This window comes from Acartia tonsa, chromosome 12, assembly GCF_053477335.1.
Source record: "Acartia tonsa isolate MP-2025a chromosome 12, ASM5347733v1, whole genome shotgun sequence".
Classification (NCBI taxonomy): domain Eukaryota; kingdom Metazoa; phylum Arthropoda; class Copepoda; order Calanoida; family Acartiidae; genus Acartia; species Acartia tonsa.
The window spans coordinates 39,126,131-39,153,789 of NC_137271.1; the positions used below are offsets into that span (position 1 = coordinate 39,126,131).

The window sequence follows — 27,659 nt, forward strand, 5'->3', positions numbered from 1 at the left end:
TTTGGTAGATGAGCTGAATTTGAATTTCCGAATGTGTACACAGTTTCCTCGGTGTCTCCTCATCCAATCTCAATATTTACTACTAGCTAAGAAATTCAAACTTTCAAAAAAATCTAAATTTGAATGTATAAACGATGAAAATTGTATACTTTTTAAATTTTGATTTTTTTTGGAAGTTTGAAGCTTTTTTATCTAGTAGTAAATATTGAGATAGGATGAGGAATCACCGAGGAAATTGTGTACACATTCGGAAAATAAAATTCAGTTCATATTTTGGTAGCTTAATTTACATGTTAGCGAAGGTACTAAAAATTTATTTTGTATGTCAATCAATTAGTAAGTCCGTTATTAGTAACGTTAATGTTTTTTCTCGGATGCTATTGAAGATCACGACTGAAATTTTTTAGTTGAGATTCATGTGACACATGCAAATATATTATATACATTGTTTTGTCCGTCTGTCTGTTGGTTATGCTTCAAAAAGCATAAACCTTTAGGACAACTAAAAATCTTTAATATAATTCACTTTGTCCTTGTCTATTCCATAATTTTTGTGCTATTTATAGATATTGTCATCCTTGTTATTATTTTTATTTTATTTTCAGAGATAAAATGTTTTATGCCGGCCATGTATGTTAGAAAATGTTTCCTTTAAATCCAACTAAAAATGATTCGTCTACCTATAGGTAAGGTTAAAAGTTAACAACATACAATTAGGGTTTGTCCGTATGTCCGTTTGGCTGATATACTTACATCATAAACGATATTCAAGTATGACTTCAAAACAGACTAATATCCGCTGGATTAGAACCGGTTCTCAGCCATACTGAAACATCATGTTAAATATCATATTACAGATAATTTTTCACAAAAATTAATATAAAAATCATAATATTGTTTGAAAATTAAAATATTTCTAGATACATTTTAACATTTAAAACGGCTATATTTATATGTATCAGATATTTACGCTTTCTATTCGAAATTTCTGATGGTCCAAGTTATACTTTACCCAAACCTTGCTGCTTTAGCCTCAAATGTAACGCGCTTTGTTTCAAATCAAATGGTTGTTTATCTAAGCAAATTAAAATAACACTTATTGATCTTTTGTCAGACACGCAACTCATTATTATGAGAAAATTGGATATTGGGGACATTGTACTGTAATTACGCTGGTACCCAAAGTTTTATGTATAACTTCATATTGTAATCTTACTAAAAAATGGGTACTTTTAATTCTGATTTGTTAGTTCAAATCTAGAAGTGTTCAAACTTTGCAACCAATAATCTTAATTTACAGAAAAATTTATTTTGCTTTTCAACATTTTACAGTAAATTTTCTTAACCCTTAATTTCCTCATTATTTTAGATAAAAATTAAATGACGCTAAATTCATTAAGCTCTCAATAATATTTATGTGTGTAGTTCTGTATTCTGTCTTTAAATTATTTATTAGTGCATATTAGTAAAGTCAGAGCATATCAACCTATTTAGGAATAAATTATAATTTCCAATGGGCAGTTTAGATTAAATTGACCTACTTAGGCCATTCATATATGGATAATGGATATAAAATATGTGGATGTATTGCCAGGGGAAAATTTATCGTCAGTTTGGGTTGCTAAAGTCTACTACATTTATTGGTCAGTTGGTTTATCCAATAGGAGGGGAAGGGATGGAATAAAGGGGGTGGATGTAGGGTATTTTTATTTTAGCCAGCTGGAATTTCACATCAAAATCTGGTGCAACATCCAAGTAATTATATATCAATTCATGTACACTATGTACAGTGACCAGTATTCTTAAATTTTGTATTCTTATTAAGTTGTTATGAGTTCTTTTGTAGCGACTTGGCTATTTTAATATTTCCGACACTATTGGCTAATATCTAAAGACCCAAAAGAAAGCCGGTATAGGGTCCCCACCCCGTGGGTAGAGTTACATATAGCTCGTGCTCCCTCTGTTCTTTTCTTTAATTTTTATAATAATTGTACCTTGCTTCTGATTATAATCAAATTTCTAAATAAGTGTCAGAATTATTCATAAGAAATCATAGACAGGGTAGGGATTTGTTAACTATAGAAAATTTATATTTTCTCCTGTCAATTATGATCATTATTGAGACAAAATACATCTTTTTATGCACATTTTCCTGTATTATAAAGTATTAAGATTTTTTTGTTCGAAGCTAAATATTACAGTAAAACACTAGAGGGAGAAAGGGTTATATAACTGTATCTCCCAAATACAACCGCCTTGTGCAGCCTTCCTATTGGGTCATTGAAAATCAATCAATGGTGTCGCTTACATTAACACAGCCAAGTAGCAGAATATAATTTAGAAGCAGACAAAAGAGGTCTTTAAAAAATGAAGGGAGGTAGTTGTCTGTATATACATCTACACTATAGATATGTTAACTAGATATCTGAGATATTGCTGGAGCAAATTTGCTGTAATTTTCATGAAAAACTTTATAAATCTTTTTGGGTGGTTTTAGGCTATTTTCATGACATAACCAGCCCTCCCTAAAGTTCATAATATAATTTTAAAATTAAAAAAAAATTGGGCGTAGATTAGTTTTTTAGCAATCATTATGCAAAGTTGGAAGTCGATTAGACAGTTCTTTCTTGCTTAATCTAACAATCATACATATCTTACTGAAAGAAAAGTTTACAAAATATTTAATGTATTTGTTGAGGCTTGCCAGTGCAGAATTAACTATATTTTTCTATTTTCAGGACAATCGGGCAATTCCTTCTCTAACAATGCCAGGTTTGTTAATTTTTTTTATCCAGTAAGGCTTTGTAACCAGTTAATATCCGTTGGAATAGAACCAGTTGTCAGACAAACTTAAATATTATGTTTCAAGTCGTATTACAGACAATTTTCTACGAATAATATTAATGTAAGTTTTGTTAGATTTAAGGAGGGTGTAGGAACCTTCCCAAGGACTAGGAGAAAATACATTGTAAAGGAGAACCATATCGGTTCTGAGGTTAGCTAGATCTTTTGGTACAAAGAGACACAAGCGCATCCTGTTACTTTATTATAAGGAACTAGCGGCTTAAACATAAACATAAACATAAACATATTTATTTGGGCATAAAAATTAAACATAGTCATAAAATAAAAAAACAAAATATAAAACACAATTCAAATTACTATAACAATAAAACAACCTAAATCCTAATCAGTTCTGCCCGGGTAACCATGAATAGATCACTAAGGATCTGTCTACTTTGCCCAAAATATATTAAACAATTTACCCCTAGCCTCTAGGGGCGAAGCCCCAAGAGGTGATAAAAGAAAAAAAAATTGGCGAAATACGTAAAAGGACCAAGGAAATCTTCTACAAAAAAAAGGACCAAGGAAATCCCCTACAAGAAAAAAAAATTGGGGGGGGATTTTTTTTTTTGGGGGGGGGGTGTCCCACCCCCCAAGAAAATAGCCTAAAACCACCACAGGACCAGTAGGTATAATTACGGAAGAGTAGAATCCGATCGGTTCAGTGGTTACCGAGATCTTAAGGGACGGACGGACGGACAGACAGACAGACGGACAGACATCGTTCTACTTTGTATTATAGATAAGTAAATTTCTAATCTTTGCCAATTTTAATAAATGGATTAGCTCTAAAATCTTAATGATACAAATGTTATTGTTGCGCTGCTTATGGACATAATTGTCAGGGATAGAAGGGATAAGACAATGGTCGAAAAATTACTGCACATCCCTAATTATGATACGATAAATTACCCCTTATGTAGATAACTATTTCTGGTTGAAACGCTTGAACATTCAACTTAATAAACCAACCAATTTAAAGTCCCCGAAATTGATAAGGCAACGAATAAGAAAACGTTAAAATAAAAAAAACTTTGGGGACTAGTGAAATAACTGCCCTATGTCCTCTATAATTGTGCTTGTTGTGAAAACAAATAAAAATTTCCTACTGCTATGACTTATTTATTTTTTCCTTATTTGGATTCAACAAATGATAGAAACATAATAAACTTAAGAATTAGTTTTGGCCAAAATAAATATTATTGATTGAGTATTTTTCAATAGTTCTTCTTTATCTTTTTACTACTCTCTGTCACTCTGACTCTCTCTATATATCTGTCTATCTATCTGTATGTCTGTCTTTCTATCTTTATCTGTTATCTACCTATCTGTCTATCTATCTACCTGTCAATCTGTCAATTTCTCTCTCTCTCGTCATCTCTCTCTTTCTCCTTCTCTCTTTCTCTCTCTCTCTCTCTCTTTCTTTCTTTTGATATCTAACAATTTGAAGCTCATTTTTTGTGTCTCTCCCTCTCTCTAATTAATACAAATATCAGATGCGCCCGTAGCATTTCAAGGTTGTTTATTCAAAGGGATAAGTAAGAAGGGGGCAAAAAAATAACCTAAAACCCTACGCTTATATCTAAATCTAAAAATTAAAATAGTATAAATCACCCATGGATCTATGTGAAGCCTCCCCAAAATGGAAAATTCAATCGGTTCAGTGGATATTGAAATCTTAAGCTTCCGACATAAACTCTCTTACTACTTTATATAAAGGTTTACCTCTTTTGTTAAAAAATAATAAAATCAAAATCAAGGATTTTAGGGGGGGGGGGGGTGAAAGAAATCACTCCCTAAAAATCCCGTGCACGCGCCTATATTTTATAACTTTTCAGGGATGGATTGCCACGAGTGCCCCCACTAACATTTCTTCGTCACACACCCCTAGCGGATGAAATTTACATTACTAGTGCCTCCAGTATTTCTATAGGTAGAAACATAGATAGATACATAGATAGATACATAGATAGATACATAGATAGATAAATAGATAGATACATAGATAGATACATAGAGAGATACATAGATAGATACATGGATAGATAGATAGATAGATAGATACATTGATAGATACATAGATAGATACATAGATAGATACATAGATAGATACATAGATAGATACATAGATAGATACATAGATAGATACATAGATAGATACATAGATAGATAGATAGATAGATACATTGATAGATACATAGATAGATACATAGATAGATACATAGATAGATACATAGATAGATAGATAGATAAATAGATACATTGATAGATACATAGATAGATACATACATTAAGAGATATAAGTTTTCCGGAATTGTAATGTAGGGAGTAGATTTGAAATCTGCATCAAATTTTAAGGATTTTTTATAAAATTTGTTTTTTGTATAATTCTTTATCTAAAAGCGGAAATACAAATTAAGTTAATTAATTTTGGCATCTGTGATTGGTGGATTTAAAAAATCTGCGCTCTGATTGGATGTCGTACATCATTCAACCAATTAGAGCGCAGGTAGTTTAAAATCCACCTATCCTATTGGTCAAAATTAATTAACTTAAAATGTATTTTCGCTTTTAGATAAAATTTTTTACAAAAAACCGAATTTTATAAAAAATCCTTAAAATTTGATGCAGATTTCAAATCTACTCCCTACATTAAAATTCCGGAAAACTTATATCTCTTAACATACATAGATACATAGATACATACATAGCTACATAGATAGATACATAGATAGAAACATAGATAGATACATAGAGAGATACATAGAATAGAGAGATACATAGATAGATACTGAGATAGATACATAGATAGATACATAGACAGATACTAGACAGATACTAGATAGACATCACACACCCCTGGCGGAAGAAATTTACATTACTAGTGCCTCTAGTATATCTATAGGTAGATATAGAGATAAATTGATAGATAGATATATATAAACTGATGGATATATATATACATAGATGGATAGAAAAACAGAAAGAAATCACACACCCCCTGGCGTGACTGACTGACAGACAGACAATTGAATAATTTTTGTTTTAAATTTTAGATGCCCCTCTGAGTAGCATTGGTTCTGATTCTGGTATCTATAATAGTTCTACTTCAAGCGCATCAGGTACACGAATTTTAGAGCAGCTACGCTTCTTTGCAATTCAATGAATTGGTTTGTTGTACCTTCTCTTAGTGGGCTGTTTATTACACTAGTCTCCAAAATTTTATGATATTGTTTTCTTATTCGTTGGCTTATTAACTTGAATTTTGATTGGTTGGTTCATTAAGTCGAATCTCCAAACATTCCAACCAATAATTGTAATCTAAAGAAGGGGTAATATTGCATATCGTCATTGGGGATGTACATCAATTTATCGGCTATTGTATAATCCCTATAAATCCCTGTTAGTTAGCGACCTTTGTCTTTAAGAATAAACTGTGTATGGTAATGGTACAACACCTGTTTATAAACCAAGGCATTCCACGTACTTATTGTATAATAGATACGCGCCTGACATACTAGCATTAGGAAACATCTATAACGTCCAATAGGAACGCAGTGCATAAACAATCTGACTTATGGAAACAGGATATAAGAACAAAGTATATTATATTATATTCAGGTTTAACAACAACAAGACCAGGGACACTGGGATGGAAACACAGGATATAAGAACAAAGTATATTATATTATATTCAGGTTTAACAACAACCAGACCAGGGACACAGGGATGGAAACACAGGATATAAGAACAAATTATATTATATTATATTCAGGTTTAACAACAACAAGACCAGGGACACAGGGATGGAAACACAGGATATAAGAACAAAGTGTATTATATCATATTCAGGTTTAACAACAACCAGACCAGGGACACAGGGATGGAAACACAGAATATAAGAACAAAGTATATTATATTATATTCAGGTTTAACTACAACAAGAACAGGGACACAGATATGGAAACAGGATATAAGAACAAAGTATATTATATTATATTCAGGTTTAACAACAACAAGACCAGGGACACTGGGATGGAAAAACAGAATATAAGAACAAAGTATATTATATTATATTCAGGTTTAACAACAACAAGACCAGGGACACAGGGATGGAAACACAGAATATAAGAACAAAGTATATTATATTATATTCAGGTTTAACAACAACAAGACCAGGGACACTGGGATGGAAAAACAGAATATAAGAACAAAGTATATTATATTATATTCAGGTTTAACAACAACAAGACCAGGGACACAGGGATGGAAACACAGGATATAAAAACAAAGTATATTATATTATATTCAGGTTTAACAACAACAAGACCAGGGACACAGGGATGGAAACACAGGATATAAGAACAAAGTATATTATATTATATTCAGGTTTAACAACAACAAGACCAGGGACACAGGGATGGAAACACAGGATATAAGAACAAATTATATTATATTATATTCAGGTTTAACAACAACAAGACCAGGGACACTGGGATGGAAAAACAGAATATAAGAACAAAGTATATTATATTATATTCAGGTTTAACAACAACAAGACCAGGGACACAGGGATGGAAACAGAATATAAGAACAAACTATATTGATGAGGAAACTCAGATAGTTAGGTAAGAAATTATTAAATTAAATCATTAAAGTAACAGAAAGTTTTTGTTTGTAGCAAAGGATCAAATTGTAATATGTAATTTTCTCTATTTAAAACTAAAATTGAAGATAAAAGTCAATTTACACTAGTACAAATTACAAGTTTTAAAACCACGTAGTCTTATTCGTTGGCTTAAACTATTAATCGAAACTTACTTACTTTATCATCATTGGGGGTACATCAAATTATCACCCATTGTCTTATCCTTTAAGATCCTTAGTTTGACACCCATAACTAGAATGTGAGAAAATTTAAATTTATTTGTTTATCTTTTCTTAATGAAGACAATAAAGAAAATCCATGAAAGCGAGGTATAATATTGTAATAAACTTTTCATACGGAAAAGGGTTTTAAAATTTATGTATATTATAATTATAATACAATAAGATTTTAGGGAATAGTTCCTTTCGTGGCAACGCCCCTTAAGGGGCGATTCGTGATATTTTTAAAATGGCTTTTGATAGGTTATTTTACGTTAGGTTAGGTTATATTGGGTTAGGTGATTGCCCCACAGGGTTAGGTAATTGGCCCCGCAGGGTTAGAGTCCCCCACAGGGGCTAGAAATAGGAGAAAAGCAACTGTGATAAAAACTAAGAATCGCCCCTTAAGGAGCGTTGCCACAAAAGGGACTATACCCAGATTTTAATATCTGTAGTTTTGCCATAAACCTAATAAAGAAAACTAGCGGCTGATCTGTAGCATTAATGGACTCTGTATTTGAAAGGGGAGTAATGTTTGACAGTAAAAAAGCCTTAAACTACCCCAAGACCTATGTAATGCTTCCCTAAAATTTAGGGCTCAATCGGTTCCATGGTTAAAGAGATTTTAACTTGCAAACAAACCATTTTACTTTTTATAAGATTATTCTCTCTATAATAGACATAATAATGTTATTGCCCTAACTAAACTTATTGACTTTTAGAACGAAAAATGGCTGAACATTATACCAACAATAACCCCCCCCCCCCCAATTTTCGTCATCTATGTTTATTCGTTTCAAACTATCTGTTTAGGATTGCCTAACCCTGCGGGGTTCTCACTCTATTTTGATAAAGCATAACAAATATGTTTTTATTAATTAAAAGATTTTTTTTTGGGGGGGGGGAGGCCCGTGACAGGGACGTCTAAGCTTTTTATTTCGATGGGGGTAAATTGAGGGGTTTTAAAGATTTGAGGGAGGAAATCTACTGTATTATTTTTCATTTTGAGGGGGTAAAATGAGTGGTTTTAAAGTTTATCCTCACCCTTTGACGTCTATGGAGGGGGGAGGGGGAGGGAGGCATGAGATTAACGTTCCACTAAAAGATATAGGGATGTTGCTCTGGGATGATTATCTTTGACAATAACAAGCCTCAAGTTATTTGTATTATTCACTTAACGCTATTATTCATATTTCACTTAGGGACATTTTCAGGGAAGAAGGAATAGGACATTAGATAATTAATAGAACTCGATTATTGGTCAGTTCGTTTATCCAGTAGGAGGGTGGGATGGGGTAAAGAAGATAGATGGGGGTTATCGGTATTTTAGCACGCTTAAACTTTTACTCTATTAGAGAATATTAAAATCTGGTGTAAGATCCAAAAAATAATATGTAAATTGTAATGTTTAACTTTATATAATATTTTGCCTCTACAAGTAAATTTAGGGAAAAGAAGCAGCCCTTATTTGATCCCTTTTTCCCTGGGCATTTCATTTAATTTCTAACTAAACACCTTTTATGCAGGAATCTAAAGGGATAAGACAATGGTCTATAAATAATGTACATCCCTTATAATGATACACAACATTACCACTTCTGTAGATAACAAATAGTGATAGAAACTTAAGGACACCTAATGCACTCTCTAATCAAAATTAATTAAAAGTCCCAAAGTTGATAGCCAACGAATAAGACAACGTTATTACAAAACATTGGGGACTAGTATAATAAAAACTGAAAATCTGCTGTATAATCCACTTAGTCTTTTTCATGATTTTTTGTGTTCTTCACTACTTTTGTATGATGTGTTTCTTGTTAAAAAGTAAATAGCACATCAAAAAAAGCTGAAAACGCAAATTTAATGATTTTTTTCACATTTTCAAAATATAGTTCCCTTCCCTATGTTTGTCGTGAGCAAACAACCCTTATTGTCAATCATTGTTTAAAATATGGTGATACAAAATCAAAAAACGTCCAAAATTGTTAATAAAAAATTAAAAGTATAAAAATAACTTGTCTTTTATTCAGAAAATGTTATTAAAAAAACTTTTTTTAAACACATAATAACATTGTCAATAATATTTTATTGGGGGATGGGGTATAGGTAACACGCAGCCCATCTGTTCGTCGTTGGGATCTCGCCCAAAGCCGGGTCATAACTAAAGACGTTAAGGTTTTACCTTGTGTTGCTATGTAAGAAGAACGACAATAATAAAAAAAAATAGGAGGGGATGCCTTGGTAACTCATTACCATGCACCGTCAGTTTTTCCAGACAAATGTTGAGCAAAAGTGTTGGAATGTTATTGTCTTGGGACCTTCTAAAACCTGATACGATTAATAAAGTTGTAGCACCTATCTTGAAGGGTTTCTAAAGGTGAAATATAAGATTTCCAACATTTTTAAAGGGATCTAGAGTTAGGCAACAAAAATTAAAACAATTCTTACAAGGAATTATAAGAGTTATGACACTGGACAATAACTTGATAATAAATAGTTATTTATGGCATCGTATAAGCCTGGCCTGGTATTAATTTTAATGATTTTTCAGTATGGCTGGAAAAAAAATTACCCCGAACTTAAATTAAAATTATTAGTGAAAAGTTTTGACTACCCATCAAGATATTATAAAAGTGCCCAAGGTTTAAGAGAAAGAGAAAAGTAGAATGTAAAAAAAGTTTTCAACTTAATAAATTACTAGCGGCTGCGCCCCAAGTACTTTATTCCAAGAGGTAGAGAAAGGCAGAGAAGTAGCCTAAAATCATCTAAAAGATTAGATTTAAAAATAAGATAGCCTAAAACCATCCCAGGACCTTTGTGAAACTAAGTCAGTTCCATAATTATTGTTATCTTAAGCTACATACAAAAAAAACCTTACTACTTAACATGATACTTTACAATTAATATTTTTGATGTAAAATGTATTTGATATTTATTTGAGTTGTAATACTTATGGACAAAATTATCCTTTTTTCTTTTTTAATAAATTCTAATAATATCTACTCTTTTTACATTGTTTATTTAATTACTTTGTTTTTAGATCAAACATAAAAAAATCTTCTTCAAAAAAAACTCACTCAATTCATTCGTATAATAAGGTATTTTTCTATTTTTGTAAAAGAATATTATTAACTATAAACCAATCAAAAATGAATAAAAGTACCAAACAATTTTAAGCCAACAATTAAGAATAGAAAGTGTAATTATAAAACTTTGGGTTCTAATTTAATGAATAGTTCAGTGTCCCCTATCTCCCTGGGCATTCTCAGAATGAATTGAAATCTATATTCCATTAACCAATCTCTGCATTCCTGTCGATTGTAATTTTAAAAATCGACCCCTACTAATATGCACGGGGAGGGAGGGTACATTGGGTTGTTTATTACACTAGGCCCCAAAGTTTTATAACAACATTTTCTTATTTGTTTGCATAACAACTTCGGGGATTTAATGTATTTTGATTGGTTGGCTCAACAAGATTAGTGTCACTCTAAACGTTTCAACCACTAATTGTAATCTACAGAAGGGGTATATTTTGTTTAAACATTGGAATGTACATAAATTTATCTACCATTTTTATCCCTTTAGGTCTCTGATTATGCACCAGAAACTGAATATTATCTTTACAAAGATCAAGAAACAAAAAATTGACCAATGTGTTTTTCTTTATATAAAGTTTACCCGTTACCTTTTATAACGTTTGTTTAAGTAGCGAAGCTACTCAAGGCCTAAAATTTGTCTGTACGTCCATCTGACCTTTAATAAAAACGATGTACATAGTTATATATAAATGGATAAGACCATGGCCGAAAAATTGATTTACATCCGCAATGATTATACATAGAATTGCCTTTTCTATAAATACAGTTATGGGCTAAAACGTTTGGACTCCCAACTTAATGAACCAATCAATAAAAGATCAAAAAAGTCTTCAAAGCCAACCTATAAGAAAACGTTATTATAAAACTTTGGGTACTATAGTAATGAACAACCTGGTTATAAGCAACTTCAATGGATTAAATCAAAGAGGGTTTTTACTGATATATTATCGACATTTTTCATTCTAATAATATTATGACTTCATACTTTTGTCAATAAAATAACTTCAAGAAGTTTTAGCAGTTATTACGATCACATAAGGTGGGTGTAAAGGGGTGTCTACCGCAATCAAACGTTGAAACTCCTCATTCTACCCCCCTCAAAATTTTAAAAACTATATTAGATTATCCCCCAAACCTTTTAAACCTCTCATTTACCCTTCTGAAAATAAAAGGCTTAATCGTCTCTTATTACGATATCTTTTTACTTTTCGTTTAAATCTAAAATTATATTAAATATTTAGTTTAAGGATCAGGCTTGGTTAAAATAAACTTAAAATCTTCAAACTTTTAATCCAATAATTCGAAGCTGTTATATAGCTGCTTGCCTATAAAAGAATGACGTCAAACAATACAAATGACCAATTAAAGTCCAATACACAGACTAAATTACTAATGGCAGGCCAGTATACATTTTAGTTGACAAATGGTAGGCCAGTATGATGACATTGTTTACAGGTACTATAAAAAGCTTTCAATAATTCCAATCTATTAAAGGAGTATTGTTTCATAATTGGAAATAATTATTTTTCATTGTCCTACCCCTGTATCTTTGGTTTTGACCTTAAAAAGTAAAAATAAACTTAACTTTTTATCTAATCATATACTAGTTTATTATTCTAATATCACGATTTCAAAAAGCAGAGACAATTTTCCTTATATAAAAGTAACAGGATGTCTATCTGTCTATACCGTCGGATCTCGCTAACCATTGAACCGATGTAGTTCTCCTTTACAATGTAATTTCTTGTAGGTTCTGGGATGGTTTATCACTATTTTGGGGAGGGTACATCCACCCAAGAAATCGTCTTTGGCAAAATACCCCAAAATTCTTTTTCTACGGGCGATTTCTCTTGGGAAAATGGTGGTACCCTACCCCAAAATAGTTATAAACCTTCCCAGGACCTCTGAGAAGCTACCCTGCAAAGGAGAACTATATCGGTTCAGCGGTTAGCGAGATCTTTCGGTACACACAGACAGAAATCTTGTTACTTTATTATTTCCATAATAATTGTCCCTATTGTTGTTCTAATGTTGTCTTAATATTATCTATCTACTTTCTTTTTATTTTCACTTTAAACAATGATTTAAAAATGTGCAAAATTAAAAATTGTAGATGAAAAATAGCTTAACATTAAATCAATTATCAATCTTTGGGGGTAGGTTGTTAAGCAAGCAGAGGTAGACCTCTAGAGGCACCTACATCTAAAATATTGCGAACAAGCAACCCTTTGATTGCACAACTTTTGTCTTTACATTTTATCAAGTTGTGCGCTTATTTTGGGCTAAGACAAAACAATTTTCTAACTATTGAGCACCTGACATAGCAGCAGTTATTAACATCTTTAGTAAAACATTTATGCCAAAATTAGATCCCCTTACCTCTCCTACAATAATTGAAGGTACTTTTGTTTTTGATTTTCGGAAAAGTTGGTGGCAAATTAGTTTTGTACAAAATAGTCTTGCTAGCTTAGTATTTTATCCCAGGGATCTAAAGGGATAGGGCAATGGCTGATAAATTGATGTACATCCCCAATGGTGACACACAAAATTACCTCTTCCGTAGATTACAATTAGTGGTTGAAATTAATTTGATAATAGTACCAACCAATATAAAATCAGTAAAAGTACCCAAAGTAGTTAAGCCAGCAAAAAAGAAAATGTTACTATAAAACTTTGGAGACTCGTAATGAAAAGCCCATTGTCCCCTCTCTCAGATTTTATCCCACTGTGGGTTATGTAGTTACAAGAAGTTTCTTTGTCAATTTAGAATTAGTCAGGGACGCTCATATTTACTACAAGTCATGGCTTCTCTTACTCCAGGGATAGAGGGATGGGACAATTTAGAATTATTTAGGAACGCTCATATTTACTACAAGTCATGGCTTCTCTTACTCCAGGAATAGAGGGATAGAACAATTTAGAATTAGTCAGGGACGCTCATATTTACTACAAGTCATGGCTTCTCTTACTCCAGGGATAGAGGGATATGACAATTTAGAATTAGTCAGGGACGCTTATATTTACTACAAGTCATGGCTTCTCTTACTCCAGGGATAGAGAGATAGGATAATTTAGAATTAGTCAGGGACGCTCATATTTACTACAAGTCATGGCTTCTCTTACTCCAGGGATAGAGAGATAGGACAATTTAGAATTAGTCAGGAACGCTCATATTTACTACAAGTCATGGCTTCTCTTACTCCAGGGATAGAGGGATATGACAATTTAGAATTAGTCAGGGACGCTTATATTTACTACAAGTCATGGCTTCTCTTACTCCAGGGATAGAGAGATAGGATAATTTAGAATTAGTCAGGGACGCTCATATTTACTACAAGTCATGGCTTCTCTTACTCCAGGGATAGAGAGATAGGACAATTTAGAATTAGTCAGGGACGCTCATATTTACTACAAGTCATGGCTTCTCTTACTCCAGGGATAGAGAGATAGGACAATTTAGAATTAGTCAGGAACGCTCATATTTACTACAAGTCATGGCTTCTCTTACTCCAGGGATAGAGGGAGAGGACAATTTAGAATTAGTCAGGGACGCTCATATTTACTACAAGTCATGGCTTCTCTTACTCCAGGAATAGAGGGAGAGGACAATTTAGAATTAGTCAGGGACGCTCATATTTACTACAAGTCATGGCTTCTCTTACTCCAGGGATATAGGGAAAGAACAATTTAGAATTAGTCAGGAACGCTCATATTTACTACAAGTCATGGCTTCTCTTACTCCAGGGATATAGGGAAAGAACAATTTAGAATTAGTCAGGAACGCTCATATTTACTACAAGTCATGGCTTCTCTTACTCCAGGGATATAGGGAAAGAACAATTTAGAATTAGTCAGGAACGCTCATATTTACTACAAGTCATGGCTTCTCTTACTCCAGGGATATAGGGAAAGAACAATTTAGAATTAGTCAGGAACGCTCATATTTACTACAAGTCATGGCTTCTCTTACTCCAGGGATATAGGGAAAGAACAATTTAGAATTAGTCAGGGACGCTCATATTTACTACAAGTCATGGCTTCTCTTACTCCAGGGATATAGGGAAAGAACAATTTAGAATTAGTCAGGAACGCTCATATTTACTACAAGTCATGGCTTCTCTTACTCCAGGGATATAGGGAAAGAACAATTTAGAATTAGTCAGGAACGCTCATATTTACTACAAGTCATGGCTTCTCTTACTCCAGGGATATAGGGAAAGAACAATTTAGAATTAGTCAGGAACGCTCATATTTACTACAAGTCATGGCTTCTCTTACTCCAGGGATATAGGGAAAGAACAATTTAAAATTAGTCAGGGACGCTCATATTTAATACAAGTCATGGCTTCTCTTACTACAGGGATAGAGTGATAGGACACAGGGAGGAAGGGGACATTGGGCTGCTTATTACACTAGTCCCCAAAGTTTAATAAAGATATTTTCTTATTCGTTGGCCTTAAAAACTTTGGGACTTTTTTTGAATTTTTATTTGTTGGTACATTAAGTTCAGTGTCCAAACGTTTCAATTAATAATTGTAATTTACAGAAGGGGTTCTCTTGTGTATAAGCATTGGGGATTTACATAAATTTGTCGGCGATTGTCTTATCCTTTTAGATCCCTGGAAAGGACAATGGATGATAAATTATATTCATCAAAAACTGGTTTTAATATTATGATTTTTCATTTTATTAAACGCGGAAAACTGTCTATAATACAATGCGATAAATAACTATAATTTAAGTTAATATTTTGTAGGGATTATGACTGGCAGGATGTGTGTATATGGATTGATGAGGAAGAACGGACACAACCAACAGGTAGGGACAGTTGTAGAGTAGCTTCTATGCAATAATTACGCTGTGAAATTTTGATGTCAAATCATGTCTGTAGTATCTTTTATTGTTTTTATAAAGATGAATTTTGATTGATTTAACGAGAGAAAAAAATCATCCTACGAAATTAGCATGTTTAAAGAAATTTAGATTAATTTAATCGCGACTGCCTCATGTCTCCCCAAGTACGTAAAAAAGTTGTAGAAACATTTTATGTTTAACTAGCGGCTACGCCCCTATATGGCCACTTTAGAGAAATGGGGATAGATGAACTTCTAATGTCAATTTTAGTTTTTTAAAAAAGGTTTTTTATTCTTTTATTTTGGAGAAGGATTTTTTCCAGGGGCGATTTCTCCCCTAAATAGTAATAAAACATTTTAGCCTTAGGAGCTATAAGAAGCTTTACTATAAAAGAGATAGCCAGACCTAAAGAAAGCTGAACTGTGAAGGAGATAGACACACAGTCATACATCCTGTTCTTTTTACAAAATGACAGAGTAAATTATAAAATATAAATTAAAGAAGTAAAGACGAGCATTTATCAGATATAAAGAAGATTTGCAATTTACTGAAAGGAGTAGGAACAAGTATGTCTATTGGAAAATACATATAAAAAGTAACGATGAACAGATATACTTAACTATAGAGTAGCTTCGCTATATTCTGAAAGGAAGTAGGAAGAAAAAATTTTGTTGCCAAAATAAGCTTTGACCTCAAAAAAAAAGAACTAGACGAATTTTTCAGCCATTTGTAAAAGTTATGGTCATTTTTCTTAACATATACATGCCAGCGAGTATACAAAAAATGAGGGGTAGAATAGAGTACTAAGCTAACTCCCATTTCAAGTATGGCTTCGAAAACGATTAATATCCGCAGGGTTAGAACCAATTCTGAACCATACTGAAAAATCATGTATAGCATCGTGTTACAGACAGTTTTCCACGAGAACTAAAATGAAAATCAAATGAGTAAAACCAGTTTTAATTTTACAAATTTTTATTTTAATATTAGCGGAAAGCTGTCTCTAATACGATGCGATAAATAACTGTTAAGCCCCACAGATTTTTAGCAATATGTTACGACAGTTATTTTTATAGTAGCTGTTTATTACACTGATCCTCAAAGTTTTATAATAACGTTATCTTAACGTTATCGTTGGCTTAACAAATTTGTAGACTTTTATTTAATTTTGATTGGTTGGTTCCTTAAGTTAAGTATCCAAAAATTAAAACATAAGATTTTTTTAAAAATATGGTGTTAATACATTTTGGAAGTTTGTTTACAAGATTAATTCTCTTTTGTTCAAGTCTATTGGACAAGTTTACACGTATAACCCCACGGAATTTTTAAAAATATGCAAGAATTTTTTAACAAGCATGATATTACGCAAAATAAGCATTGACAGACAACTTTAAAATTAGTGAAATATTTGTACAATGATTTTTTTAAATTGACACTTTCTTTATTTGAAGGAAAGGGAGGCGGTTGAAAATAGCATAAATACCCCCAAAGACTTAAATTTACAACAAAAACCTTTACGGGATATATTCAAGGGTTCTCTAATGTGGAGAATACAATAGATTCGTTTAACAGACAGACAAAAAACTTACTAATTAATATTAAACTAGCGGCTGCGCTCCTAGCATCTAGAAGCTCTCTATTCGTAGGAAAATAACCTAAAACCAAACTTAGATACAAAAATTAAATAGCCTAAAACCAGCTGGGACCTGGGAAAAAAATATATGTTATATCAAATAAATTTAATCATATGATTTTGATTTATTTGGCAGCTCTGTTTATCTATTAAGTTTCTCCTGACAGACACAATGTTGTTATAATTTTAGAGAAGCCTCGCCCCTAATTGAAAATTATTATACATTGACCTTTCTGGTGCGTTCTTTTGGGTAGCTAAAAAATGGACTAAAACCGGACAAAAAGATATTTTAGATGTATTATTTCTCTCTGATTTAATGTAATTTTTTTGTCTGATGCTGAAGATATTCTTTTCAGGGAAGCTTAAAAACTGTCTTGTGGTGGTTTTATGCTATTTTCTTGACCTCCCTCTCCCTCCCCTAAAGGCTATTGGCCAATTAACTACCAGAGATTATTAAAGTGTTTTTCTAATCTAAAACACTGACAAACATCCTGCTACTTTAATACATAATATTTATCATTTTGTCATTTTTGTCCATTCGTAGCCAAAAGTGTGTAAAGTTGCTACTAATGCACCATGCATAAGTAAAGAGATACAAGGAGGGAGGGGACATTGGGCTGTTTATTACACTAGTCCCCAAAGTTTTGTTAGCGTTTTCTTATTCGTTGGGTTAACAACTTTGAGGACTTTTATTGAATTTTGATTTGTTGGTTCATTAATTTCAGTGTTTAAACGTTTCAACCAATAATTGTATTCTACAGAAAAGTAATTTTGTAATTTTATCGCACATTGTCTTATCCCTTTAAATCCCTGAACAAGAGAGGCAACATTCGAGGATACAGGGATAAGACAATGGAATTTACATTTATATTTACCTTAAATTTTAGTGTTTAGTTATACTTTGGGTAGCTTTCAATATATAACTGAACTAAATTTTACTGTTCTTTAATACTATTCAATTTTGATAATGAAAATTGATCCAAAAATTAATTTTAGAAACACTATCCTTAAAAGCCTCTACAAAAGGCAAAAAGAAAAAGGAGGCGTTTTTTATGCACAAAATTGTTGAAATCTACATATCCTAAAAAGGTGAAAAGAATTAGTTTTGCTAGAAGCTTGTAAATGTAAAAAGGAAGTTATACACAACATTTAGGAAGAAATATTTTGAAAATAAAAAATAATTCTATTTTGCATTTTTTTTAAGTGTCTTGTTTAGCTCAGGCAAGGTTAGTTTCATTTAGGTAAGGGGTATTCCCGCAGGGTTAGAGTCCCCTGCAGGAGTTTGAGATATACCCCACCTTCTTATTTGAAATCTATTTTAAAAACAAGAAGTAGGGGGTTTAATGTCAAAGTCAAGTTTTAAAATGACAATAATCATATTCCAAAAAATCTCATATGATCATTATATCATGTACAAATTTGTATTGAAAAAATTATCATCTTAAAAATGGACATACGGACTTTTTGGTGATGAATTTAGAGTTGCTATGCTTTTTAGCTTTTTCAAGTATCATCATGCAAAGTTTTAAATCGATAGCACAAATTTAACATTAAAATTAAACGAATTAAAGAACAAACGGACTGGCCCTAAATGTTAGAATAGTTATTTCTTTCATCGTATTATAAACGGCTTTCCGCGGATAAAGGATGTACAATTATAAGATTAAAACTAGTTTTTTTAGCCCCGTGGTGCCGAAGGCACCGGCTAATAAAACTAGTTTTAATCTTATGATTGTACATTTTTATATTCGTAGAAAGCTGAATATAATACGATGCTAGACATGGTTTTTTCGTATGGATGAGAACCGGTTCCTATCCACCGGATTCGAATGAATACGAAAAAATATCTTCTTATTTTACAAGCGTAGAATCTTTCAATTAGATATAACTATTGCCAAAGCTAAAGGATTTTGCAAATTATTTTTAGTGGATTTTTTTTGCATTGCACATTTTTATTGAAATTGGCAATAGTATATAAATAGGTACATGAATTTATTTATATTGGGAAGCTAACAAAACTTGTTTTTACAGCGGTGATACTTTGAATTAGGGTAAGTTCTTGTGTCCGTCGGTCATTTTGTTTTGAAATGGCACAGGGAACGTAAATTATACTTGTACCCAAAGTTTTATAATATGTTATTTTATTTTGGGTACTTCAAATTTAAGTGTGAGGGATCAGTAATATTTGACATAAAATCAATTCACATATATAAATTTTACCTAAAACATCTAAAATCACTTTACATAAAGGTACATTTGACATACCTTTATGTTAAATGTACCTTTATTTAAAGTGTACTTTTATGTCGAATGTAACTTTATGTCAAGTGTACCTTATGTGAAACGTTTTTTATGTAAAGTGTACTTTTATGTCGAATGTAACTTTATGTCAAATAATACTTTATGTGAAATGTTTTATGTCAATTGAGTTTATGTGAAAGAATTTTATTTTAAATATTACTGATTCAAGTGTAAGCACTTTTGTGTGTGTTTGTTTAGGCAAGCTGGTTGATGTACGGACAGACAGAATCTTATTATAGAGTATCTACGTTACTAAAAATATAAACTTGTTAAAAACAATAAATTGAAAGTTATAAATAAAATACAAATTGTTATTTTCAAAGTGATAAAGGATGGGCTGAAGTAAGGGGCATGGAATATTATTCTAAAATAAGAAAAAAGAAAGGGCAATTTTCCTCAATTTGCCTAGTCGAGCACAGTAACCCCCCCCCCCCCCCCTCCCCTCCCGAACCTATTTTGTAATAATTTAAATTAAGGGATAGGAACTGCAGGGTTAAGGCTGCCGCAAGAGTTTCTAACATATCTTTTAAAAATAAAGGCGTGGGGCGTTCTTTGCTCAAGAGAAACTATTAGTGAAAACACCAGAATAGGTTTATTAAATGATAAAAGAAATTGGGATCTACTGCAGTTCACGGTTAAATATTGCTGGTAATGAATAATGCCAAAAATCTATTAATTTTAAAGGCTGCTAGCTGCCAAACGGCTGAACGTACAGATCATGCCCGCACACTGTTTTAAGCGGCATAAGAAGGCCTACAAATAATCTGGAATAGCCATAAATCAATAATGCATGATTATCTCGCATTGCAGAGAAATGCGCGAAAAAGACCTATTTTAAACGGTTTTTCTTCAGTGAAGCTTTCCCTGTGCATCATTGGATCTTGGCAATTCCAGATTATTTGTAGGCCTTTTATGCCGCTTAAAATGGTGTGCGGGTATGATCTGTACGCTCAGCGTTTGGAAGCTAGCAGCCTTTAAAATTCATAGATTTTTGGCAATATTCGTTATCAGCAATATTTTACCGTGAACTGCAGTAGATCCAGAAATTGTTAAGTTGCACGACATTTGTCTAAAAGCACCAAGTTTCACGCTTTTGATATAGCAGGTGACACTGTGTAAACTACTCTGTAAATTTAATGGCCTATGCTCAGCCTCTCAGACAACTAGAGGATACTATTGTCTCTTTTTTCATAAAAGTTTAACCTTTCCGGCCCTAAAAGCCAAAAAGGATTGGTTACAATTTCAATGTAGCCATTTTTATTACTTATACAAAGAAATTTTTATCAACACATAAAGACTTTTGTGAAATGTACAACAAAATTTAAATATTTAAACTCTAACACTCAAAAATCTTTGAAAATATTCTGTAATAAAAATTAGCATTCGGCCGAAATGCTTTTTAAATACTATATGTATATCGAAATGAATTTATTATTACTTGGCTATTACACCAGATTATCATGCACTCTTAATAAAGTAAAACGTATAGCTGGCTAATTAGCTGGTTATGGGGGATATCGTTATTTTAGAGCTCTGCGTGTCTCACTTTATTAGATAACATGAAAATCTTAGGTAAAATGCGAGTAGTAATATATCCATTGGTACAAAGTAAAATAAAAATTAGTAAAGCATGTTTTAGTTTACCTAAAAACTCAACAAAGAATTACTTATTTTTGCTGTCAAGCTACATTCTGAAAAAAGCTTAAATTTGATTTATTACGATAAGAACAAGAACATTGATGTCCTTGAGTAGCGAAGCGACATGAAATTAATTTTACTTTTGTCAAATTTTGTCAATAAATTATTATGATAACAATATAAAAAAATTATATATATACAGGGTGGGGCAAATAAGACCGGACAAATTCTAATTTCTAAACAAATGAACATAAAATCGTCAATTTTAAAGATTTAATTGAATTGTAAAAACTGGCAAGCAAAATAGGTATATGACTATTAGATTATTCAATAAAATCGCTGCCAGCCTTAATCACCGCCTCTACCCGCCTTCTCAACCGCCGGCAGGTCCAGGTCAAAATGTACCTGTCCAAGCTGGCGTAGTTCTCCTTGATAGTGGCAATGAGGGAGGCCTTTGTGGTATGGGCACGTCTATTGGTGCATGCTTCAAAGTAGCCCCAGGCCCAAAAGTCCATTGAATTAAGATCGGGCTGCTAGGAGGCCACATTTCCTTAGGAACGTGAGTAACCGCAGGATCCAAATTCGCCCAACTTTCAAGCTACCCTTAGACACGGAGGCTCTTATTTGGACCATAGTTGAGCTAGAACGACGTTCTTTACCTTTTTAGAAATTGGATGAAGTTTCAGCTAGGGTTGTCAACGCAACCCATAGTCTAAAATGAGTTTTTAAGTTCAATATGGGTCCCTGAAGTCAAGAACCGAGAAATTTTCACGGGTTTTGACGTTTTTTACATCTCAAAATCTGCCAAGTTTTACTTTGCACGAGTACTACGGCCAAGCCATTTCAGATAGAGAGCTCTAGTCTTTTCTAGTGTCTTACTTTTGTATCTAACAGTATCCCCAGCAAGTTACAAAACTCTACCTCACCTACAGATGGGCTGAGGTCAGATTTAGTGGGCCCTAGTCGAGAATCCAGTTTAAGCCACCGGCGCATTTGGAATCTGCCTTGTTGAACATATGCGCGGCCAGCTTGTTGTACACGTCCATCTTAGTCCAAAAAATTTTTGTGCTAAAAGGTCATTACCTAAGCTTTTTATAGTGTGGTCAAACGTTCTGATTGGTCAAGTAGTTTTGGCGCTATGGCCGTTTAAAGTTTGTCCGGTCTTATTTGCCCCACCCTGTATATTATTTGAGTTAATGATACCTTCAATATAAAACACACAGACAAAATAATCGGTTAAGCTAAAAATAAAACTTCCTCAAAAATCAAGTTTTAATAAAAATGATTACAAAAAGGTCCATTTTGAATTATTCATATATCATTATCTTATGGTCCAAAAGCAAGGATCTAAAGTGATAAGACAATGGCCGATAAATGGATGTAGAAGATCCCAAATGATGACACAAAAAATTAACACTTCTGTAGATCAATATTAGTGGTTGCAATGTTTGAACACTCAACCTAATAAACCAACCAATCAAAATTCAGTAAAAATTCAAAGTTCAGTAAGGGTTGTGGCGCAGGACTAGCAGCTATATTCCCTGAAAAGTAGAGCCCAATCATTTTAGCGGTTACCGAGATCTTAAGAGAGGCATCGGTCTACTTTTTTATCATAAATATTAGCTTACAAAGTTCCTTACAAATTATGTAAATTGATATGATATGAAAATATAAATTTTGTCTGTACTTTTTTTTCTAGTCTAGTAGTGTTTTTACAATCAAGCTTCCCTGAAAGTAACAGAGCAAATAAACTCTTAAAAGTTTTGACTACACTTATTGAATCTTTATGGAACAATATGAAGCTTCCAAAGAAAGCAACTTTTTACCTTTTTTGAGTAACTCTTTAAAACACCTATTATGTGAAGTATTAATGTTTTTTGTTTTGTTTAAAACCTAAGATTTTGTAAACTACAAAAGTACCTTTCATGAAAGCTTTACACAGGTCCCGAGATGGTTTTTTGCTATTTATTTTTATATTTTAGCTTTGGGATATATAGTTTCAGACTTTTTTCTGAGTCCCTAGATGCTACGGTTGCAGTCGCTAGTTATTTTATATTGCAGTCGTACCTAGATATGAGAGATAAAAATTACAAGTGTGTGGTCAAAAATCTCTGAAATTGCAAAAATGTTCAAGACCTATATTACAATTAGACACTAAAATGCATAAAAAATAATTGGTCTTTCTTGCAGACAGCAAAAACAACAAATCATCGAAAATTTAATCAGACAAAATAACTATTTTTAAAAAAAAATCAATTAAAATTTTTATCTATTTAATTAATGCTTTTATTTTTCTACTGCAAGATTTAACTCATTTTCAATAAAGTTATACAATTGCTACTTTATTATTCTAGCGGCTACGCCCTTAGAAGCCTATAGGGGTACTTAAGTTTGGAGGGGAAGGAGGAGGGGGAATAGTTTACCCCTCAATTATAATTTTAGATTAAAAAAGAAAAGTAAAAAAAGGGAAGCATTATTTTTTTCTTGGGGTGTTTTCGCTTGGGAGGTTTGTAGTACCCACCCCCAAAATACTTGTAAACCTTCCCCTCATCTATGAGAAGCTATTTTAAAAAGGAGAACCATATTGGTTTAGTAGTTAGCAAGATTCTTCAATACACATAGACAGACAGATGTTAGGTTGTTATACAATGATAATGAAATAAAACTAGATTTATAGATATTGTTTGTATTGTATAAACACTATAAGATTTAGAATAATTGCCCTATAATCATTTTTACTATATTTTGCCAAATTTACCAAAACTGGGTTTTAAACTTGGGTCTTAAAAGAATTAAAGTCTTAATATGTAAGAATTTTATCTCCATTCAAAATTAAAGTTTTTCGTCGTATTTTTAAAGTAGCTTTTGATAGGTTATTTTAGGTTAGGTTAAGTTAGGTTAGGTAAATGATTGACCCGTAGGGTTGGTGCCCCCTTAGTGGCTAGAAATTGAATAAAAGCTACTGTGAAAATACGACGAAACTGCTACTTAATTTTCTTTCTATGACCCAAAAATACCAGGAGAGCTTGGTAATGGTTCATGGCAAGTTTTAGACTATTCGAAGAGGGATGGTGACTAGCTTAATATTAAGAAAAAGAATAGAGCGGGAAAGAGCCTCATGTAACTTTGCACACAGTTTGGGGACCCTGTCCTAATTTATTATTGGGTCTTTGAAATCAGCCAATAGCGTCAGAGCCAAGTCCCCACAAAAGAAAAGAAAGCAATTTGCTAGCAGACATAAAGAGTCTATACCACTTGAGTCAGACAGGTGTCCAGATTGTACAATATACATCTATACTTATAAATTTGTTAGCTTAATTTAATTTGAAAAATTTGTTATTTACAAAATATTAAAAGTAAAGAGCGTTAACCCTAAAGGCTAGAGGCAAATACTTAGTTTTTAAATACTGAGTAATTTCAAGATTTAAAATAAACATATTTTAAAAATCCATTAGCAATAAATTCGTTCCAGCCTATTTTTAAATTAAGTTTTTCAAATGAACAAGTAAATGGTTTTAAAAACAAACAAAAAACCTTAAAATATTGTTTTATTTAATACTAGCTTCATCGCCCCCCGCCCCTCCCCCCCCCCTGGCATTTAGGTGCTTAGTATTAATAAGGGAGGTCAAAAAATAGCCTAAAACCATCCCAGTACCTACGTGAAGCTTCCTTAAAATGGAAAACTCAATCGGTTTAGAATTTATCTAAATCTTAGGCTACAGACACAAAATCCTTACTTAAAATAAATTTTAAAGTAAAATAGCCTAAAACCATCAAAGGACCTATGTCAAGATTAATATAAATAGAGAAACCAATCGGTCCACTATTTATTTAAATCTTAGTCTACAAATACAAAAATCCTTACTACTTTATATAATAGGATGTAAAACTAAATTATTCACTGGCTCCTGCTTGGATATCTAACCTTGCGGGGCTTATCCAAGAAGCTTTTTATAGTGCCTATAAAAATGACGTCATCCTGGCCTTCCATTGGTCAATTGAAATGAAAACTAGCCCACAATTGGTCTATCAAAATGTATACTGGCCTGCCATTTGATAATTTAGTCTTTTTATTGGCCTATCATTGGTCATTTGTATTGTATAACGTCATTTTTTAAAGGCACTTTAAAGACCGTAAACATCTAAAATTAAACTTTTTGTTGTACACCAAAAAACATTAAATTGTTTTGAAGTAATAAAAATCTTTTTTTCATTCAATTTACTGACACTCCACCCCAGAGAAACTCAGTTAACTTTTGAATAATTGTTTGAGATGCCCAAAATTTCGTAGGCGCTAAATTTTCTTTTGTGCGCTTAATACCAGGGATCTAGGGGGATAAGACAATGGAAGTTAAATTGATGTCCATCCCCAATGATGATACACAAAATTACTCTTTCTGTAGATTACAATTAGTGGTTGAAACGTTTGGACACTCAACTTTATGAATCAACTAATAAAAATTCAATAAAAGTCCCCAAAGTTGTTAAACCAATGAATAAGAAACGTGATTACAAAACTTTGGGGACTAATCCTTACTGCTAGATGCGATAAATAACTATCATATGCATCATATTTTAGCTATTTTAATTTTAAGTGAATTTTAAAAACACTTTTTTGTTTGCTTAAAAAGGTGTAAGTCAATTGTTGTTTAATACAAGATTAAATCTGGAATAGTGACTTTTTTTCAATAAAGAAATAGTAAAAAGGACTGACAAAATATTTTAAATAGCATGCCTTTTTGGCCAAAACAAACACTTAAAAAACACAGGGAGGGAACAATGGTCTGTTTATTACACTAGTCCCCAAACTTTTGTAATAAGGTTTTCTTATAAGTTGACTTGAAATCTTTGGAAACATCTATTTAATTTGATTGGTTGGTTCATTAAGTTGATTGTTCTAACGTTTCACTTTCAACCACTTATTGTAATCTACAGAAAGGGTAATATTATGTATCATCATTGGGGATGTACATCAAACTATCAGCCATTGTCTTTTTTTTATTGCAATGTTCCTGTCCCTGGATTTACAAAATTGATTATCAAGATTGAAAATATTATTTACTGACCTTTGTCTTCTTATTGCTTGCAGTAGCACAGCTGTTTTACTGTTGTTAGTAGCTATTCTATAATTCACAATGTCCGTCCGTCTGTCCGTATGTCCGTCCGTCCGTCCGTCTGTCCGTCTGTCCGTCCGTCAGTAATTAATGAATTGGGGGAAACGTAATTTTCTCGGCTCCTATAAAACATAGGGAGCTGAAATTTTTTGACAACATTCTCACCATTAAGGAGCACAATTAACTATGAAACATCAATGGCGGTCAGACTGCTTTTTAGCAGGTTTTAGGCTATTTTTTATATTTTCCAAATTTTTCCCATATCTTTGGTGTTTATGGTCCGATTTTCAAAATTTTTTAAGTTAAAGATATCAAAATTAAATTTCCCGTCATTTGAAGAAAACAACAATGACGGTCAGACTGCCTTTTTGCAGGTTTTTGGCTATTTTTATATTTTTTTTCATTTTTCCCCATTTCTTTGGTGTTTATGGTCCGATTTTCGAAATTTTTTCAGTTAAAGATATCAAAATTAAATTTCCTGTCGTTTGAAGAAAACAACAATGATAGTCAGACTGCCTTTTTGCAGGTTTTTGGCTATTTTTATATTTTTCACATTTTTACCCATATCTTTGGTGTTTATGGTCCAATTTTCATAAATTTTTCAGTTAAAGATATTAAAATTAAATTTCTGGCGTTTTAAGAAAAGAAACAATGGCGGCCAAACTGCCTTTTAGCAGGTTTTTGGCTATTTTTATATGTTGATATATTTCCCCATATCTTTGGCATTTTTGGTCCAATTTTAAAACTTTTTTGCATTAACAGTTTAAAAATATTTTTTCCCTTTGTTATGTGCATCTAGTATGTAATTTACTTTAACCATCTTCATCATACAAAATAAACAAGGTTTCATGTTTATTTTCTCTAATAAATCTATTATTGATTTTTATAAATACACTTTAAATCTACTTCTACGTATTCCCATCCACAATTTTTGTGCTTCTCTACTTATGGATGTTGTCATCCTTGTTTAGTATGTTAATCAATAGCTTTTGATCAGTTATTGTGATGACTCAGCTAAAGGGATAAGACGATTGACGAAAAATTGATGTGACATCCCCATTGATGGTACACATAATTACCCCTTCTGTAATTAGTGGTTGAAACGTTTCGACACTCATTATAAATTTCAATGAAAGTCTCCAAAGTTGGTAGGCCAAGGAATAAGAAAACGTTATAACAATACTTTGGGGGCTAGTGTCCTTGAGTTGGCATCAATTTCTCAAGGGTTTATTTCGACTATATAACGTAATGAAAAGTTGTCGTGAATGACATTTTATCGACTTACAGACAATGTTGGCATTATAACCA

The 27,659-nt window shown here is 32.3% G+C and overlaps 1 protein-coding gene across 3 annotated transcripts in view; it reads left to right on the forward strand.

Annotated features, from left to right (window-relative positions):
- Nucleotides 1–603: 603 nt before the first annotated feature.
- LOC145333532 (uncharacterized) overlaps nt 604–27,659 on the forward strand; it is an 86,483-nt gene continuing 59,427 nt past the window's right edge. For all 3 annotated transcript variants that reach the window (XM_080178689.1, XM_080178688.1, XM_080178690.1), the window contains exons 1-6: nt 604–686; nt 2,739–2,772; nt 4,683–4,777; nt 5,901–5,966; nt 7,388–7,472; nt 15,568–15,629. In XM_080178689.1, the coding sequence (XP_080034815.1) occupies nt 668–686; nt 2,739–2,772; nt 4,683–4,777; nt 5,901–5,966; nt 7,388–7,472; nt 15,568–15,629 (361 nt within the window). In that variant the 5' untranslated portion in view covers nt 604–667. The remainder of the gene's footprint in view (nt 687–2,738; nt 2,773–4,682; nt 4,778–5,900; nt 5,967–7,387; nt 7,473–15,567; nt 15,630–27,659) is intronic.